The following is a 17,667-nucleotide window of genomic DNA, read 5'->3' on the forward strand; positions in this document are numbered from 1 at the left end:
ATTCATGTTGCTTATTACTTTTTGACCTTCAATTCTCTGACAGTTCATCAGTCTGTCGGAGGGTCAACACAGAAACACAGACAACTATTCACACTCATATTCACACCTATGAGCAATTTAAAATCACCAACTAACCTAACCCGGCTGTTCGTATGTCTCTGGATAGTGAACAAGGGGAGAACATGCAAACTCCACACAGAAAGGCTTGGCTACTTGGTAGAGTCAAACTCAGGACCTTGTTGCTGTGAGGCAACAGTGCTAACCACTGGTCCACTGAGCTGTCTGTGAGTTATATTCACTTTTATTAAATCAACATAGTTTTACATACCTATTCTGTGTAACTTTATCACAGGTTTCCAGATGGTCTCCAGCAGTCTGAGCTGCTTTTTATCAGTCCAGACAATAATGCCTTCAGCCTCCTGCTTCAGCCCAAGCTGCTCTCCCTTCTGACTGCTGCCAAGTTCCTCCTTTTCCTCTTTAATCTGCGGAGTCTCTGGGTCCTCTTGGTCCAGACTGGAGTTCCTCTCCTGGTTACAGACCTGCTGGTCTGTAACCAGTGTACAGTGTGTAGTGCATAATGTTGAAGTTCCAGTAGTGAAGCTGAGGTGTCTATGACGTGTTTTAACTTCCCGTTCAGTGTTCTCGTTTCTAAACACTACTTTACCCAGAGTTTGTACAAGGCTTCATTCTCACCCCCGAACAGTTAATAAGGTGATAACGAGCAAAAGAAGTTGATAGAAAAGTTAACATCATTTTATCCATTAGTAAAAATCAGTGTGTTTGGACTCGCTGGCTGATATTTTAGGGAATCGAGCTCATTCGTTCCCTTGCAGAGAGCTCAGTGTGGTATCATTCATCAGTTCGAGCAGCCAGTTTGGTTCTAAAGAACATGCAGCTGACTGAATGAGGCGTTTCATGATATTTAACCCACCGACAGCATAAAACAGAGTCGTTAGCTGATGAGCAGACTCTGGATTTTCTGTTGTTTGAGACTCGGTCATAGCAGCGTTTCATGTTAAAGTAAAACATGTTAGACTGGACTGACCTTGACCTTTGAGAGGTCAAACTGAAGGAAGCCTTTGTGTTTTACCTTCATTTTTCTGTTTATGAACAAAGACACGAGTCTGCAGAACATATGTCGATCAGGCCTCTGTTCCCTAGATTTAGACACATTTCACACCCCTTCAGTGAGTCTTGATCATTTCAGCTGTGTTCTGAAATGAGAAACTGAACCCTTGAACACATCAGGGAACTGTTCACAGAGGTCCCAGAGACCTCTATAGGGCCAGAAGTCTTTTACAGACGCAGGGGTCGCCCCCTGGTGGCCTGTAAATGGAGTACAGTTTTTTTGTTTTGTTGCTTCACTTTTCCAACCTGGCAGCTGTGTCAATGTTCTGATGTCTGTGGTCCTTTTTGGCAGTGACGTCATTCCCGAGTTTGTGCATTCCAGCAGGAAAGTCAGAAAAGCAAAGTAAGATGGGATTTATTTTAGCTGCAGCACGTTCATTGATAGAATGTGGTAAGTGCTTAGCATGTGGCTTATATCATGAGTCACAAATACAGGTGAGTGACAGAGCAGATTATGTTTATGTTCTCTGTCACCATCTTGGATTGTTGAGGCTGCCTGCTCTGACTTTCCAAGAAGGAAATACTAGTTGAGGGGGAGTTCCAGATGAAAATTACTACTGGGAGCTCAGGAATTCCGACTTCCGACTCAATCTGGAATGCACCGTAAGCCAAGGGCCAACAAGACAACAGCAGATATTTTGACGTCGCCCCCTGGTGACAGGACAAGGTTACAGCACCATTGTACAACCACACCGCTGCCTTCAGTGACCTTGCTTTTTAGGTGTAACCACTTTTCTGTATCTCTGTTGACACTTAATCGCAAAAAAAAATGTTGTTTGAAGTCAAAATACAAAGAAATTGTGAGCAGTAATCGGCAAAAATAGTCTGATAATTATGGGGCGCCGTTTGTAAACTGAAACATGCTGAAATTAACGGCAACATTTTTCCACATTTAGCTCAAAACCTTACAAAAACATGTTTTTTCGAGTAATTTTTTACAACATTTAGTAAAATATTTGTAACTTTTCATCAAATGTTAAATATTAAATCTAAATGTTAAATATTAAATCTAAATATTATATTTAAATCTAAATGTTAAATGTTAAACCTAAATGTTTAGGCTAATATGCAAATTTATTGTACGAATCAACGGAAATACCAAAATAAAAGCTTCCCGAAAACCTCCGGTGCAAAATTGTGTCTGTTCTCACCCCTCATTTCTCCCCGCCATGTGCTGCTTCACTTCTTGCCTACGAGCATGTCCAGCGATTTTGCTGGACATGCTTGAGGATTTTGTTTAAGTGTGGTAATGAGATGATGATTCTTTTTTCTGTATAGCTGAACAGGCTCTTGAGATCCTACATGTGCTGCCATCACTCTTCCCATCCACCTCTGCTCCTCCAAAGAGGGCACGGGATGCGAGTGAGGCTCTGGTGCATGTCCTTGAGGTGAGTTGTGTAAAATGTAGTAGTTGTTTTTTGTTTTTGTTCTTTTTGGGACAACAGTATTAAAAAATGCTTCTGATGAGTGCCAAAGTATTTTATATTCACATATTATATGTTCTAAGCCTTCAAAAGGCACCTAAAACACATTTTTGGAATGAGGGTTCTCACAGGTTAGATCTCTGTGACCAGTAAATACAAACATGGATGCATTACGTGGTAGCACATTTTTATCACCTCAATGATACCTAATTAAATGTAGCCTTGGTTTTCTGTTTTTCAGGAAGGCTAGACAGATGTGAACAGTAATTCCATCGAGAATAATTAAAAGTAGCAATTTCAGATGTGTTTTCTCAGAACCTCAACTTTTGTTGTAATTTAGCTTTAGTTATGTGTTTGAAACAAAAGTGCATCATCCTTACAAAAGTATGTCTGTGTTATGTGTTAAAGGACCAAGAAGACCCTAATACCTATCTGATGAAACGTCCTCTCTCCTGCCCAGTCCTGATTGTGAGTCCATCCAACTGCATCCTAGCGGTAGGAGATGTGCCAATAACCACATTTCCAAAAGACTTGGTTACCGAGGGTGCTTTATACCTTATGGCCTACTATTACACCCTTCACCTTACATACCCAAAGTGTGTAGCCACTCTGCTTTCCGTCATACAGACGGAGGTTCTCTTGGACAAAATCCATGAGAGAGATCTCACATCATCTTACAAGAAGAGCATGGCTGAGTGGACTGCTTTTATTGGCCAGTAAAGCCAATATGGTCAGATGGACTATAGGAAAGGACTTCCTCTCTCCTTCCACGGCTACTACAGTCCATGTTGGTTGTGATTGATTTTTGTTTGTAATTTGGCCAGGTTAGCCCAGTGTTATAATTAAGGGTGCACGATAATATTGGCTAACATGCCGACATTTTGTGTTTGGTTTGTGCAGTGCAGAGACAGCCTCGCTTTTAGTTAATTTTAAGATTTTTTTTTTCTTTAATCTTGAGTTTAGACAGAAGACTATTCAGAAAATAGGCTCTACTGTGAAAGAGTAAATTGACTAAGCTGAGACTGACTAGTTTGGTATAAAAGTAAGAATTGCTTTATTGGGTATTGGCTAGTACAACTGTAAAATATTGGATACATCCTTACTCAAACCTATAGACTGTTACCAGACAGAACCGCAGCTGAAATAACAAGGGAGAGTGAAAACTTCCCTTTATTCTTATGGTGTTTACCTAGCAAGAGTTGAAAAGTCCGACATGCGGCTTATTGTGATCTGGTCACCCTGTGTGCATGTCTGGTATGGCTGCTCAGCAGCCATACATTACAGGGAATGAAAAAATCTTTTCAATTTGTTATTGTTGCAATTGCATTCTCTTAATAAAACCCAGTATCTACAGTGCAGGCTCTCCTACTGAAAGTTTTTGAGATACATACATAAAATGTCCAGTTCACCAGCAGTTTAATGCTCTAAAGATTTATTTCAGTCCTTCATGTTCGAGACTCAGATGTTGACACATGGCAGTACTGCACTTTAAAGATTTTACGTGGACTCTGCTGACTCCATTGCTAATTTCAGAACATCTTCAAGTGGCAGGAAGTCACGAGGAAAGGTGTACTCAGTCAGGTTGGAAAGTCCGGACATCACACAGCAGCTCAAGTCTGTGCGGAAAATATCCATGTCGCACGCCTCATACCACTCATTGGTTAAAGCGGTGTAGTACTCGACGTCCGAAGTGGTGGTGAAGCCATTGAAACCCCCGACGACAAAGAGGCGATCATCAATTACCTCAATGCCAAAGTTGCTGCGGGGGGTCAGCATAGAGAACACGAGGTTCCACGTGTTGGTATGCGGGTTGTAAGCCTCAGCGGTGCGCAGATAGTTGTTTCCATCGAAGCCACCAACCTAAAAGTAAATACGTGGCTCAAATGATTGAATGTAAGTGTAACCAGCTTCACCGTACCCCTGTAAGAAAATGCACCTGCTATATGTCTTTAGCTGCTTTTGCACAGATACTCCAGAAAGTGACGGAAGAATTAAGTTGCAATATTGTCCAAAGTTGCCCTTAATATGTAGCAGATACAAGGAAATTGTTTACCTTAGGTGTGATCTGACTACTGGAAATACTCTGATTGGTTTAGGGTTTTACCTGGATAAAGCGAACAGCTACCTGACATATTCTCATGCTGTTATATGGAGTTTACACATAAAAGTTGTTTAAAAAAGGCCCATTAACGTCCCAGTATTTGCATTTTCACAGGCCCGCATTTGTTGGGAATGTCTAGAAAAGATCAGGGTGCAGTGGTGTGTGAAAATGACTTCTGAATTAAAAGGAGAAAGTAAAATAAAGTAGAAGCCAGCTGTTGTGGAAGTCTGTATGAGACCTTTTTTCACTCAAGCCTCAACTACAGCTATTAAAGTGCTGTTGTCTATTACACCACGCTATTATCAACAAAGATGAATAGCCCTCGACAAAAAGTATTTGTGTTTTCAGTATAAATGTCTTCACAGCTCTTTTGCCTTTAGTCCAAAAAGGAACACTGAGTTCCAGTCCTTTCTTCCTATAACAGATTAAAGTAGCCCTGACAGGCTATAAGTGCCTATAAGCCTGATCAAAGACCCTGAGGTCAGCACCAGGGTAAGGTCACTGCATTCTGCTGATGATAACTTTTCCTTTTTTTGAATAGAGACTTAGTCTGAATAGAAAATAAATACTAAACGGTAGCTAGCTAAATAAAGAAGTGTGTCTCAGAAGGTGAGACTAAAATCTTTGCTTTTTACCAAAGGGTGCAGCTGCAAAACAACTAAATAAGTGGTTTTAAGGCAAATAGCAAGATAAATTTACAGCTAAAAGGCCTACCGTCCCCAGAGGATGAGTTCTAATCACTTGGCTTATTCCCTCATTTTTCTAAAGGTATTGCAGGATAAGTTTGAAATTGTCTCTAACATATGTCCTCTATGGAACGATGAGGATGACAATGTTGGTTTTGAATAAGTATTTCTGTTGTACTGAGTGAAATGTGAAATCATCAAAGACACAACATTTTGGGAATGAGGCACATGAAAAAAAAAAGAGAGGCAGAAACATCACTAATCAGTTAAATTAATACATAGAATGAGTAAGAATGCCTTCTCTGAACCTGTGGTCAGGATAGGAATCTGATCATTGATAAATACAAAACAAAGTTAGCCAAATTCTGTGTCAGCCAAATCTGTGTTAAGCCTTGCTGATCAAAGCACATTACAGATTTGATTTGTATGTTACGTGAGTGTCAGCACTACTTTGTGGTCTTACTGCAAAGACATGATCCGCATATGCAATGACACCTATCCCGCTGCGGCGGCTGTTCATGGGACTGATCATCGTCCACTGGTTGCTCTCTGGGTTGTAATATTCAGCTGTCTGCAGACACTCGTTGCCATTGAGTCCACCACAAATGTAAATCTGAAAACAAAAAAGGGACATTAAAAATTTTTACATTTCTTAGATTTCAGTTGGAAACAATGTTACCTGTAAGTGAAATGTTTCCACATCATTTGTGAAGTAAGACCGATACTCAGTACCCAAGTGTCCAACTGAAAAATATGACAATTAACAAATGTGTGTGTTTTACAATTTTTTTAATATCTGTTATATTTTAGTTGACAAGTCAACTCAAATAAAGTACTGTACATAAATGCAAAGATGCACTTGTGATCAGTTAGAAACAAAATAGACATATATTAGTATATTTTTCAACTTTTTAAACTATACTTTTAAATTTGAAAACATGAACATAGAAACCAGTTTGTGACCTATCTTGCACCTCGCTTCACTGTAAAAATGTGTATTCCCTGACTGGTTGGCAAGTGGTTGCTGGAGGTTGATGGCTGTCACTACTGTGAAATTGTAACCAGGAAGGTTTTGCACCACAAGCCTCCTTGTGTTTCCTTTGGTTGTAAGCAGACTGTTGAGGTTTGCATGGAGTACTCTGACTTACTGCAAATACTCAAACTATTTGCTGTAGAAATCTGTAGAGTCTTTCATACAACCACTGCCTAACCAGCTGAGGAGTACACATTTTCCCCTAGCAACTGGTTGTTACCAAAGGTTGCTGACAGGTCTCTAGGCCTGTGTGCCTTAGACCCTACTCTATTTCTCTGCTACTGTTTTACTTCACCCACCCGGTTGTTAAGTGTTGTGCAGCTGGCGTGGCTCCTCTGTTCGTGCATCGGTGCAATAAGACTCCACTGGTTGATTTCAGGTTGATAGCGCTCTGCACTGCTGAGTCGTACATGCCCGTCGTGGCCTCCCAGGGCATAGATGAACCCGTTCAACACAGTCACGCTCACATAGCAGCGGCGGGAGTGCATGGGCGCCACCTCATTCCAGGCGTGAGTGGTCAGGTCAAACCTACGGACGCTGTTGAAATGCTCCACCCCGTCGAAGCCACCAACGGAGTAGACGTACCCGTTGAGGAAGGCGGCTCCATGATAAGCACGAGGACACTCGAGGTTGTTCGTTACGTTGACCCAGCGGTTAGCCCGGCAATCGTAGGCCTCGATGCCGTTAGTTGGCTCACCACCACTCCACCCCCCAATGGCCAGCAGGATGGAATGAGGCAGGCGGGGACGAGCAAGAGGGTGATACAAGGCAGACATGAAGGGTCTGCTTCCTAGATCATGTATGTCTAAGATGGCATTACTTATCATGGACAGGCACTCAGAATTGGCCTCCACCAGCTCACTAGACAGCACATTGTCCTTTAGGTAGTCTGACGTCATCAATCCCAGTCGGACCTATAGAGAGATGACAGAAGAGAATGTGACTATGAATTTCAACTACATCAGTTTAAGTAAACTCAAGCTTCTTTAGGATAATGCTCCTAATGTTGTTTAATTTTCTTATTGCTAGCAAGAGAGCGACCAAAGTCAGACACCATTAGCCTTTTCGTCAACAGGGACAGTTTTTAGTCATAGCCCTAGCAACTATACTTAATAAATATAATTTATTCTATAGTATGTGTGTAGAGATCTGATACGGTTTTAATGCTCTTGAAGAGAATTTCTTAAATGTGGTTTGGCTACACCTGAAAAGAGCAAAATCTCAAGATATTAAAGCATCCTTATACCCAGATGGATCGACTCAATCTATGACTTAAATGCTGAAGATTTAAGTCCAAACTAAATGTAGTAATGAAAGTTTATAGACCTTGGACAACAGAGCGGTGAGGTGTTGTTTCCGTTGTACAGGTACATGGCTAATCCACTTTGTAAGCGCTTCATACAAAGTGGTCTCCCACACATTGAGGTCCTCTCTATCAAGGATGTCAGCAAGTTCCTCCACAGTTAGGTGCAGGAACTCCTCCTCAAGAACAACCTGCTCAAAGTTACTGATGATGTAGTGGTAGGCCTTGGTGCGTAGTTCGGGTGATAAGCATACTTTTGTGAACTGCCAAATGCCAACGCAGTTCTCTGGGCACAGTTGCTCCCCGAGGAAGTCAGAGCAGAGTTTCACAATGTCCATTGCATTGAATTGATCAGCTGCCATGAGAAGTTCCACTACATTTTCCCCCGTTATGGAAACTGAGCCGGTGTATGCAAAGTTAATGATGAGTGCCATCATCTCAGAAGACAAGCCAGGTATGTTGAAGACCTGTTTGTCTGGGTCGCTGCAGTGGGTGAAAAGAGCCCTGAGGGTAGAGATGGAGACAGAGTAGAGAATATTAAAAGGTGTGGAGGCAACAAGATAATAAACTATGTCATGCACAAGTACTCCAAGTAACTCCAAAACAGAGTTTGTACATGTTTAGTGCACTTGATTGTTGGGTTTTCAATGTCTTTATTACATTGGCAGCATGTTTATGAAGCTATTGCCAAACACAATGCAGTCCCACACCATGACAGAGCCTCCACCGTGCTTTAAAGTTAACTCTAAACACTCACTGTTGTACCTCTATGACAAATATTGAAATCAACTCCATAGGGCCAGTTTACCCTGATATTTAGTCTAGTTATTGCGTAATTTGGCATACCTCAGTCTGTTTCCTTTCCTTATGGAAGTTCCAGTGCATGTTGCTTAATTACAGTCTCTGTTTCCCTTCCACAACCATTTCTTTTCTTTTTTTTTCTTAACATTTATTTATTGGTTTTAACAGGTTTTACATGAACCATGAAACCATTTCTGATGAGGATGAGGAAACCATTCCTCTGAAAATGATCGGGTACAAGCACTGGACTAAAAAGGGTGAAAAATGTCCAAACCAAACCTTTATAAGTCTTCAAAAAAACACAGAACTATTGCTCAAGTGGACTTTTAAAAAATCATCTGTTTCAAAGCAAAATATAAAAAAATGAGAGGCAACTCAAAACTTTTGCTCAGCGTATAACTGTATAACACAGTTCAACCTTTTTAGTATCAGGAAGTCTGGTGTGTCTTACTGTCTCAATAACAGTGGGGAAGATATTAATGTAACTTAATAAAACACTTCAATTAGACTTCACACAATCACCAAGTGATTCACAGTGCTTTTTAAATGGCACATTTACTGAAGTGGAATCTGGAGCTCTGGGTGTATCTGTCAGTTGACCGTGACAAAGTCTTTCTATCAGAAAAGTTTTATGATTCAACCTGTTCCTTTTGGTTGGCACTGTTTCACCAACTAAGACCATGAATTACATTTTTCACAGGTATAAATCAGTCAACTGTCCTTCACATTATCAGGTAAGCAACTCACCTGAAGTACGGCGTACAGTTACATAGGATGATCCTGTGGACCGGAAATTCAACATCCTCCACTTTGATGATTGCATCACAAAATTGTCCCTCCAAACAGAGTTCATTATTTACTGAGCTCGACTTGTATGGCAGCTGGCCTTCTTCACTCATCTTGAGTTTTGTGACTGCTTTTCTTAGTTTTTTTGTCTGCAGTTTGTCTTGAAGTGTTCAAAATCAAACCTAACTGTGGAATTTGGGGAATGGAGCCCATGACATCATCATGACTTGGCAACTGTTGCCATGAATTGTTTTGAAATGTATATTTACATTGCATAAAAAAAAAGCTTTGTTTTGATTTGATTTGGGTTTAAGAAATTGCATATGAGCCTCACAGATAGCATACAGCATTTTGTATGTTTGCCTCACAGAGGTCACCTAGTAAAATAAGCACTTCAAAACACTCTTACGAATGGACTACAATATCATATTTAGCTCATATTTAACCTTAATAGGCCATTTTGTTTAATAAAATCACTTTGTAATATCCAAACACAGATATTACAAAGTGTGATTCATGGCTAAGCTGTTTTCTTGGGTTGTATTAGACTTTTATCTAGTTGGAAAAATGGGCTCCTGCACTTTACTGATGTACAATAGTAGTAAGAAAGAAAGAAACAAAACACATATATACACTGTATGTATAGTACAAGACTGTTATAATGACGGTGCTTGACAGTATTACCTCAGACAGGTGCAAGCAGTCACCTGTCTGAGCACAGACTGCAGATCTGTTGTTGAGCAATTTCTTTCCATTCATAGATAAATGCAGCATCCAGCTGCAATGGGTTCTGGTTGCCTCTAATGAACATGCCAGCCCAAAATTACCCAGGCATATTCAGTGGGAGAGACATCAACACTAAATGCTGGCCAAGGAAGTGTCTGGATATGCTAGTGATCTTTGGCAATGTGGAGGCGACACGCAAACTGCCACAGGCCAGGTTGTTGTACAGGTTAGAGAACTTCATCTCGATAGCTCTGTCAAGTCACTTCCACCAAGAACAGTCAGATGGTCATGCAAGGGATCACGCGGGATCATGCGTCATGCATGCTCAGCCTGGCATCAGGATGCTTCAGTCAGTTGCAGCAGGGTGGCAGTGATGACAGTATAAGGCATAGGTGTCAAACTCTGGCCCGCGGGCCAAATTTGGCCCGCAGCCTAATTACATTTGGCCCGCGAAGCCATACCAAATTATTATTAGAGCTGGCCTACTGGTATTATACAACTAATATACATATTGTTTAGTATTAAACTTTGCTTGTTCCATATTCAGTTTTTCAGCAAAACTTGTTTGAGTCCATAAGAAGAGATTCATTCTTAAATCTGGAGGAAGATTTTTTTTTCAATAAATATTAATGTTAGCCCGCGACCTTGTTCCAGTTTTGAATTTTGGCCCACTGTGTATTTGAGTTTGACACCCCTGGTATAAGGCATACACCAGAGAAGTCATTCCTTTGTCACTATCAGTGGCTTCATCCACCTGCAGAGGAAAGCAGCTACCATGCACCTTATCATTAAGCACTCGATAGGCAACTTTACAGGGGTAGAGCACAGACGCAGTTTTAGCAGAGACACTGTTGAGCACGACGGTTTAGAAGTGTGTGTCTGAAAAAGCCCTCTGACTTGTCTTTGTGCTCTGGATGTTTGGCGTCTTAGCTTGTTAAGCTTTAAACTGTCACAAACTTGCACTTTAAGACAGACACGCTGCGGCCTCTCCTCATCACCCACCGCTGCGCAGGTATGCTTCATCTTATCTTCTTTGGTTTGGAAACTGTAAGAAACTCCATTCCGGGTTTCTCTGAGGCGTGGGCTTTCATCATCAGAGTTCATCCTCCTATAACAATTAAAATATTCTCAAGCATGATCAACGGTTAATTACGGCACCGGCCGGAGTACCGGGAGCAGTTTGGAAGAACAAAAAGACGCGGAGACTGTTCTAAATTGTCATCCCAAACTAACTCAAAGTTTATTCTTTGTGCAGCAGTTTTTATAGGCAGAAGGGTTTGTGTGTCAACAAGTTTCAAGTTACAACCATATAAGGAAGTTCCCCCTAGCTCTGAAAGGGGCCTTCTATAATCTCAACATACCTTTGAAAGGTCCGTTAAACACTAGACAGTTAGAATCCTTTAGTGATATAAGTTTGCACATGGTAGAATACTGCATGTAGTTATTTGCATTAGGAAATGTTTAACCATGTATACCCAGAGGCACATAATCAATTGTGTGTGATCCTTAGCAGGCTGCAAGCCTGGTGTGCACTCCAGGAATGCACCCCCACGTCCTGGGAGCATGAGAGCTTGCACCCCGTCCTATTGTTCCACGGCAGGATCAAGCAGCTATGCCTGTTCCAGTTTAAGTGCCTTCTTTACATATAGATGAACTGTTGGATTTTCCAGACCAGCAGGCCAAGGGAAGTCGCCCATGGGGTCACAGCAAGAGGAGATGAGGTTCAAACAAAGGGCATTGCAGAAACAGGGTCCTTTGTATAACATCATCAAAAACAATATCCTGTAAATGCTACCATGTAGAGCTGGGCGATATGAGATTTTTTCATATCACGATATGTTTTTTTCATTTCAGGCGATAACGATATCTATCACGATATAAGCCAAATAACTATATTTGTAAGATTTAAATGTGCCGTTGCTCACAAGTAAAATGTGAAATAATCAGCAGCTTGTTTTTATTTAAATATTTATTTCCCATAATAAGTTCAACAGGGTAGATGTACTTAAGGAACATGAGACTTTTTCAGATAAATAAAGGCAAATATTGCAAACTACACAAAAGGCAGCCGCTGAAGCGTTTAAGTTTCAAAATAGAACAAACGAAACAGACTAAATTGTCAATTCCACTTAGAAACAAAATATTAATTCTAAAAATAAATCTTAGTTTGTTTTACAGAAGAACAGACAAAACTGACAAACTTTTGTCAATATCAAATAAACTGAGAACTAAAAGGAAATTCTCAATCTCTCCTTGTTGTATAGCTGAGCTTTTCAAACAGTTTTGTGCGGTCAGCTGAGCGCACCATCCGCTCCGAGCTCCCTGACCTGCACTCAATCTACAGCAGGCGGTGCTGGACCAAGGCCAGGAAGATCGTGAAGGACCTCAGCCATCCCAACAACGGACTGTTCTCTCTGTTGAGGTCAGGAAAGCGATTCCGCTCCCTGAAGACCAACACAGAGAGACTGAGGAGGAGCTTCTTCCCGCAGGCGATACGGTCTCTCAATCACACCACCACACAGTCCTGACCCACACATACAGTTCTTACACACACACTGGACTTTCTGGACTTTGGTTTTGCACAACACTGGTCACTATATTCTTCATTTCCGGTTAATACTTGTACAGCTGCTGTTAGTGTGTATATATTTATTTATATTTAGATTTCTTCATACATTCTTATATAGTTCTATATTGTGTATTTTGTTGTACAGTTATTTTATTTTCAACTTTAATTTATATATTTATCTTTATCTTATTCTTCCCAGTTAAATTTACCCTTCATTCTAATTTGTGTTGTACAGTTATTTCATTTTTAACCTTAATTTATATTTTATTCCTTCCTAGTTAAATTTACCCTTTTTAATTTTTCATATTTATTTCCTATCTTATTCATAGCCTTTTCCTTTTTTGTTCTCTTTAGGTCACGAGCAGTTGTCCAAGCATTTCACTACATATCGTACTGTGTATGACTGTGTACGTGACAAATAAAATTTGAATTTGAAATTTGAATTTGAGTTTTAACAGTTACTTTAGTCTGACAAAAGCCGAATGACGAATTAGCGCTTCCAGTCAGAGACTGAGGCTACGTCCACACGTACACGGGTATTTTTGAAAACGGAGATTTTCCGTTTTCGTTTTAAAAAATAATCCCGTCCACACATAAAGGCAGAAATGAAGAAAAACGCTGCTATGAACATGCCAAAGCAGCAGGTGGCGCTAGATTCCTAACTGTGCAGAAATGTTGGCCAATCAGAAGTCTAGAAGCCTCGGTGGGAAAAAGTAAACAAAGCTGCGGCATAGAAGCAGAACCGAGTCGTATGTGTGGAGGGACAGTAACTGTGTGTATATGTAAGCATTTAAACACTGCAGAGAGTAGAATTAACAGTATTGTAGAAATTCATTTCACCGAAACAATAACGTGGCGCACAGTGTGACGCATGCACCAGTTTATTGTATTTCCAGACTTGCTTTCGGCACAATTTACAGTGCACGCTGCTCTGTTTTTTGTCAGACTTGAAATAGCCGAAATACCTTCACACTACGGAACTTCTATGGCTCTTCCGTTCGACAATCTCTCCGGCATTGGAACCATCATCTGTTTTCTCTTCGGTCACGCTCGGTTGATTTTTCTAGTCGGCACACTCATTTCCTCCATTACGCGCTGGCTGCTTCCCAAACAAACACGTGCGGCTTGGCACTTGTGCTGAACAAGTCACGCGACGTGACGCTGCGGCTGTGATTGGTTCGGCTCTGCGCTACTTAGTTTGGATTGGCTGACCTTTTTTAAAAAAAAATTTTTAATTTTTTTATTTTAAGAGGACAAGAGCGGCGAGGTCTATCGCGATAGCTTAATTTCTCTATCGAGTAAAAGTTATATCGCGATACATATCGTTATCGTTCTATCGCCCAGCTCTACTACCATGGTATCAAAATATCACAACAGAAACATATTTGGTGATGCTTCATCATCTGCTTTGTGTTTGTGTGCGAGCCCCGTCAAAAGCCTGTGCATTATGCTGGCAGCGTCCAAGATGCAGCTTCTGGTTTTTTTTCTGCATTAACATCTCGGGTTGCATTTCATTTTCTTAGTACTTATTTTAATATCTTTAGTTTTTTGTATTTCGGTCTTACTGTAATTTACCTGCTGTGGGCTCAGAGTTATTTTCCCTGATTTTATTTCATATAAACGTGTTTTTCAACCAAACGGTGAGGACTTACCTTCTTCCTTCAACTTCAGAATAGTTGCATGAAGTATACAGGGCAGGAGGTGACGGGCCAGGTCTGCAGGTTTCTGCATCGCCATGTAGTGCAGAACCTAAAGACAAACCCCCAAAAAGTTTAGTCTTCCTGGCTTCTGTTTTCTTTTTGCTCTTTCAGATCAACAGAATATTTTTGCACAGCCAACAGGCTGCCTCTGAAGAAGACTCCAGATAAACGGTGACCTTTCTCTATGATGGTTATTCACAGAGGGACCGGTCATACCCAGATCTTTAAATCTGTCATAAGACTATCAGTGAGCATTATTTTTAACTTTCTCTTTTTGGATAAACAATGTCTTTAAAAGACAGGCAACATTTTCAGTGATGGTGCAAACTGGAGCTCCGAGCTCTGCTTTCATATGTGCAGGAAGAACATGCAAACGCTTGGCAGGGACCTGCCCGGGTCCAAATCCAGGACCCTCTTTGGGTGAGGAAACAACTAACCCCAGTTACTGTTTGTCCCTTTCCCATAAAGCCGACCGGATCATTAATAGAAGCTGGTTTAAAGTTGTTCTTCATTTAACACCATCACACCACAGAGAGCTGCTGTGTGTCAGTTAAACATCGTGTGTGACAGCATCAGATCCTTTTTCATCAACATGTGAAAATGCTTCAACATACATGAGCCAAAACGGTCCCATGGCAGAAGCTGATCCTGAAAATCAGCAGAAACATTCATGAAAACACTTTGTGATCCACTTAGTAAACACGTTTGGCTTAAAAACACGCATGCGGCAAAACGAACGACCTGCTTCAGACCTTCTCGGCCTCCTTGGTGTCATCAAAAAGTCTTTTTTTGCGTCGTGCAGGTGTGACCCTGGCAGTCTCCCAAGCCTCCACCCACATGTTGCCTGGGATCTTCATCCTGGGACTGAGTGTCCCCGTCACCATCGTGTTGCCCTTCTCATCGACCACTTCCTCTTCTACGTAATCCCGAGGTGAATACCAGCGCACAAAATCCTCCAGGACACAGCCGGGGTTGACTGCCTGTGGACAGAGACACAAACTCGTACTTTAAATGAAGTAATGTGTAAATATATTCACTGACACCTCATGCTGGCACTGACGACTGTAACAGGGCCCACTCACGACACCACTGCATTCATGGACCCAAGCACACCAGGTTGTCACTGAACATAAAATGTCATTTAGGCATCAAAACGATTTCCTTCTGTTCAGGACTGGAAGTAAATACGTGTGATCTGGCAACAAAAATGTTTTACTTTTTTGTGTAAGAGTAAATCTGAAAATCTATGAATAACAAATCAATTGTATTTTAGTTTTAAAACCAGTTCAGACTGAATAAAGAGCTCGTCCACACTGGATCAGAAACATAGAGACATGGTGGGAATAACCAACACTGTAGATTCAGGGCAGCTGCAGCATGACTTACACTGTGTGCTGGTCATTATCACTGCATTACTGCCTCAGGTCTGCAGGTCTCTGCAAAGACAAGGTTCAAATAACCTCTGAAGATGATTTATAAAACTGCAATGAGCTGTTTGAAAACTGATGACCACGTGATCGTCTGGTGATCAGAGGTTTCTGCACTCACGTAGCTTCTCCCAGCATGACTGCATCCATCATGCCACACGTGTCAGTGACAGAGTCACAGCTTTCCACAGCGTAGGCTGATCAACAGTCCTCTTATTTCACACTAGTTTACTTGTAATAGCCTACATGACATTTTTTATTAAACATTTATTTATTGACTGTCTGTCCATGGTGTTACTGTGTCTGCTTGTGAGTCTGTCTGTTGAGTTCAGTGTCTTGTCTGGTTCTTTGTGTCTGTAAGTTTCCTGTTATATTCTGAAGGTCTTTGTCTCATGTGAGTGTGGTCAGTTTACGTTTCCCCTGTCTCGTCAGCTCTGATTTGTCCCAGGTGTGTTCCCCTCCTGTCTCCCATCCCTTGGTTACTGCTGTGTGTATTTAAGCCCTGTGTGTTCTCTTGCCTGTTGCTAGTTCGTCTGCGTTAATTCCCTGTGTCAACCTGTGTTCCTCCCTGCATATTTCTATGTTCCCGGGTCTCCAGTTAGCGCTTCAGGTTCGTTTTGTTAGTTTTCTACAGTTTAGGTTATGCTTAGTTTCCTACACACCTCCGCCGTTTCTGTTTGTATCTCCATCTTCTCAATAAAACTCTCCTGCATCTCAGCTGCCAGCATCTTGGGTCCTAGTTAAATTCCACACAGCTCACCCCACGAGCCATGATACCTCCTAAGGAATTGTTGACTGCATTAATTAAGTCCACTTTGATGTTTAATTGGCTAACTTAATCTGAAAATACCATCGCAGATTTGTTTGATGTTGAATTCTCCCAATTCTTTGAATCTTTGGGCTGAAGGAGGGACAATACTCGGTGTATCAATGCTCAATCAACAATCATTTATTTCCATATAATTCAACAGTCAGAGCATTACAACGTCCGGACGGGAGAGATGCTACCAGAGGGTCAGGCACATGTCTCAAAATGGTGACGGGTTGCTCAGCTTTTTATAGTCTCTAGTGGCCCCCAGCTAGTCGTAAAAGCCAAAACATCACATTTTTTCTCTGTTACAGCGCCTAAGTTATGACCTCGGCAGTTGTTTCTCTGCTTTCTGTAAGGTGGGGGTGTGGAATGTGGTCTATCTATCTCCCCTGTCTTTAGACACAGAGTCTCCTGCTTACAACCTTCTCTTCATGATTCAACAATTAAGCATGTCAAGAAAACAGTGTAACACATTCCCAGCAGATCAAGGATACAGAGTGATGCACATTTATCTAATGAACTAATATGTGAATATGTTCTGTTAACTCAAAAGTATAATGAGAACTAAACTACATACAGCTCACACACTCTATATTAAAGGGTATAATATGATCTACAGCAGTATTCTAATTCAACTACTTTGATTACATATATAAGGTAACATATAATAACAGAATAATCTAATAATTCCCCCTTTTGATCTCTGAAAGAGATCACTTACAACATGCACTCCAGGGTCGCAAGGTCCAAGTTTTCTTGATCCTGAGGCCCTCTGTCCCCCTTTAACGGGTGGACCATATGTGGGATGACCTCTGTGTTCACGCAGTTCAGATGCAAGCAAAGTTAGATTTACAACCATAACAGCAGTTACAGATGACTCTCCCATCACTCCCCAATTCTCCCACAGCTTTATTTTGGTGCTCCAGTTTTCCACTCCCATTTTAATGCCCCCTTATACCTTTCAAATGTACTTAGACTAGAACCTCTGTCTAAGGAGCTTTTAACCTTTATTTTTATTGCTGCAGCTACCAGTGTCTTCCAGTTGGGTGATTCTCAGCTTCTTTCTTCGACCTCCGGGGTTAGACCACCCTTTAGTCATTGCACAGTTCTGGGGATTATTCTGCCCCGATTTCAAACAAAGATCTGTGTATTTTGGGGTCACCGGCGTGTCC

The 17,667-nt window shown here is 41.2% G+C and overlaps 1 protein-coding gene across 1 annotated transcript; it reads right to left on the minus strand.

Annotated features, from left to right (window-relative positions):
* Positions 1-28: 28 nt before the first annotated feature.
* Positions 29-9,470, minus strand: LOC145423058 (kelch-like protein 10). Its single transcript, XM_080295163.1, has 7 exons — positions 9,224-9,470; positions 7,699-8,179; positions 6,672-7,286; positions 5,803-5,952; positions 4,112-4,412; positions 351-547; positions 29-52 (listed from the first exon to the last, which is right to left on the minus strand). Exons 1-7 carry the CDS (start codon positions 9,373-9,375, stop codon positions 29-31), a joined length of 1,920 nt encoding a protein of 639 aa, XP_080151289.1. The 5' UTR covers positions 9,376-9,470.
* Between the last annotated feature and the right edge of the window lie 8,197 nt (positions 9,471-17,667).

This window comes from Astatotilapia calliptera, chromosome 20 (genome assembly GCF_964374335.1).
Source record: "Astatotilapia calliptera chromosome 20, fAstCal68.1, whole genome shotgun sequence".
NCBI classification, from domain to species: Eukaryota; Metazoa; Chordata; class Actinopteri; order Cichliformes; family Cichlidae; genus Astatotilapia; species Astatotilapia calliptera.

Coding starts and splice junctions, on each gene's coding strand:
- LOC145423058 (XM_080295163.1), bottom strand. CDS start 9,375: ATGAGTGAAGAAGGCCAGCTGCCATACAAGTCGAGCTCAGTAAATAAT. Junction 548..4,111: donor GACTGAGTACACCTTTCCTC/GTGACTTCCTGC, acceptor CACTGGTTACAG/ACCAGCAGGTCTGTAACCAG. Junction 53..350: donor TGGAGACCATCTGGAAACCT/GTGATAAAGTTA, acceptor ACCCTCCGACAG/ACTGATGAACTGTCAGAGAA.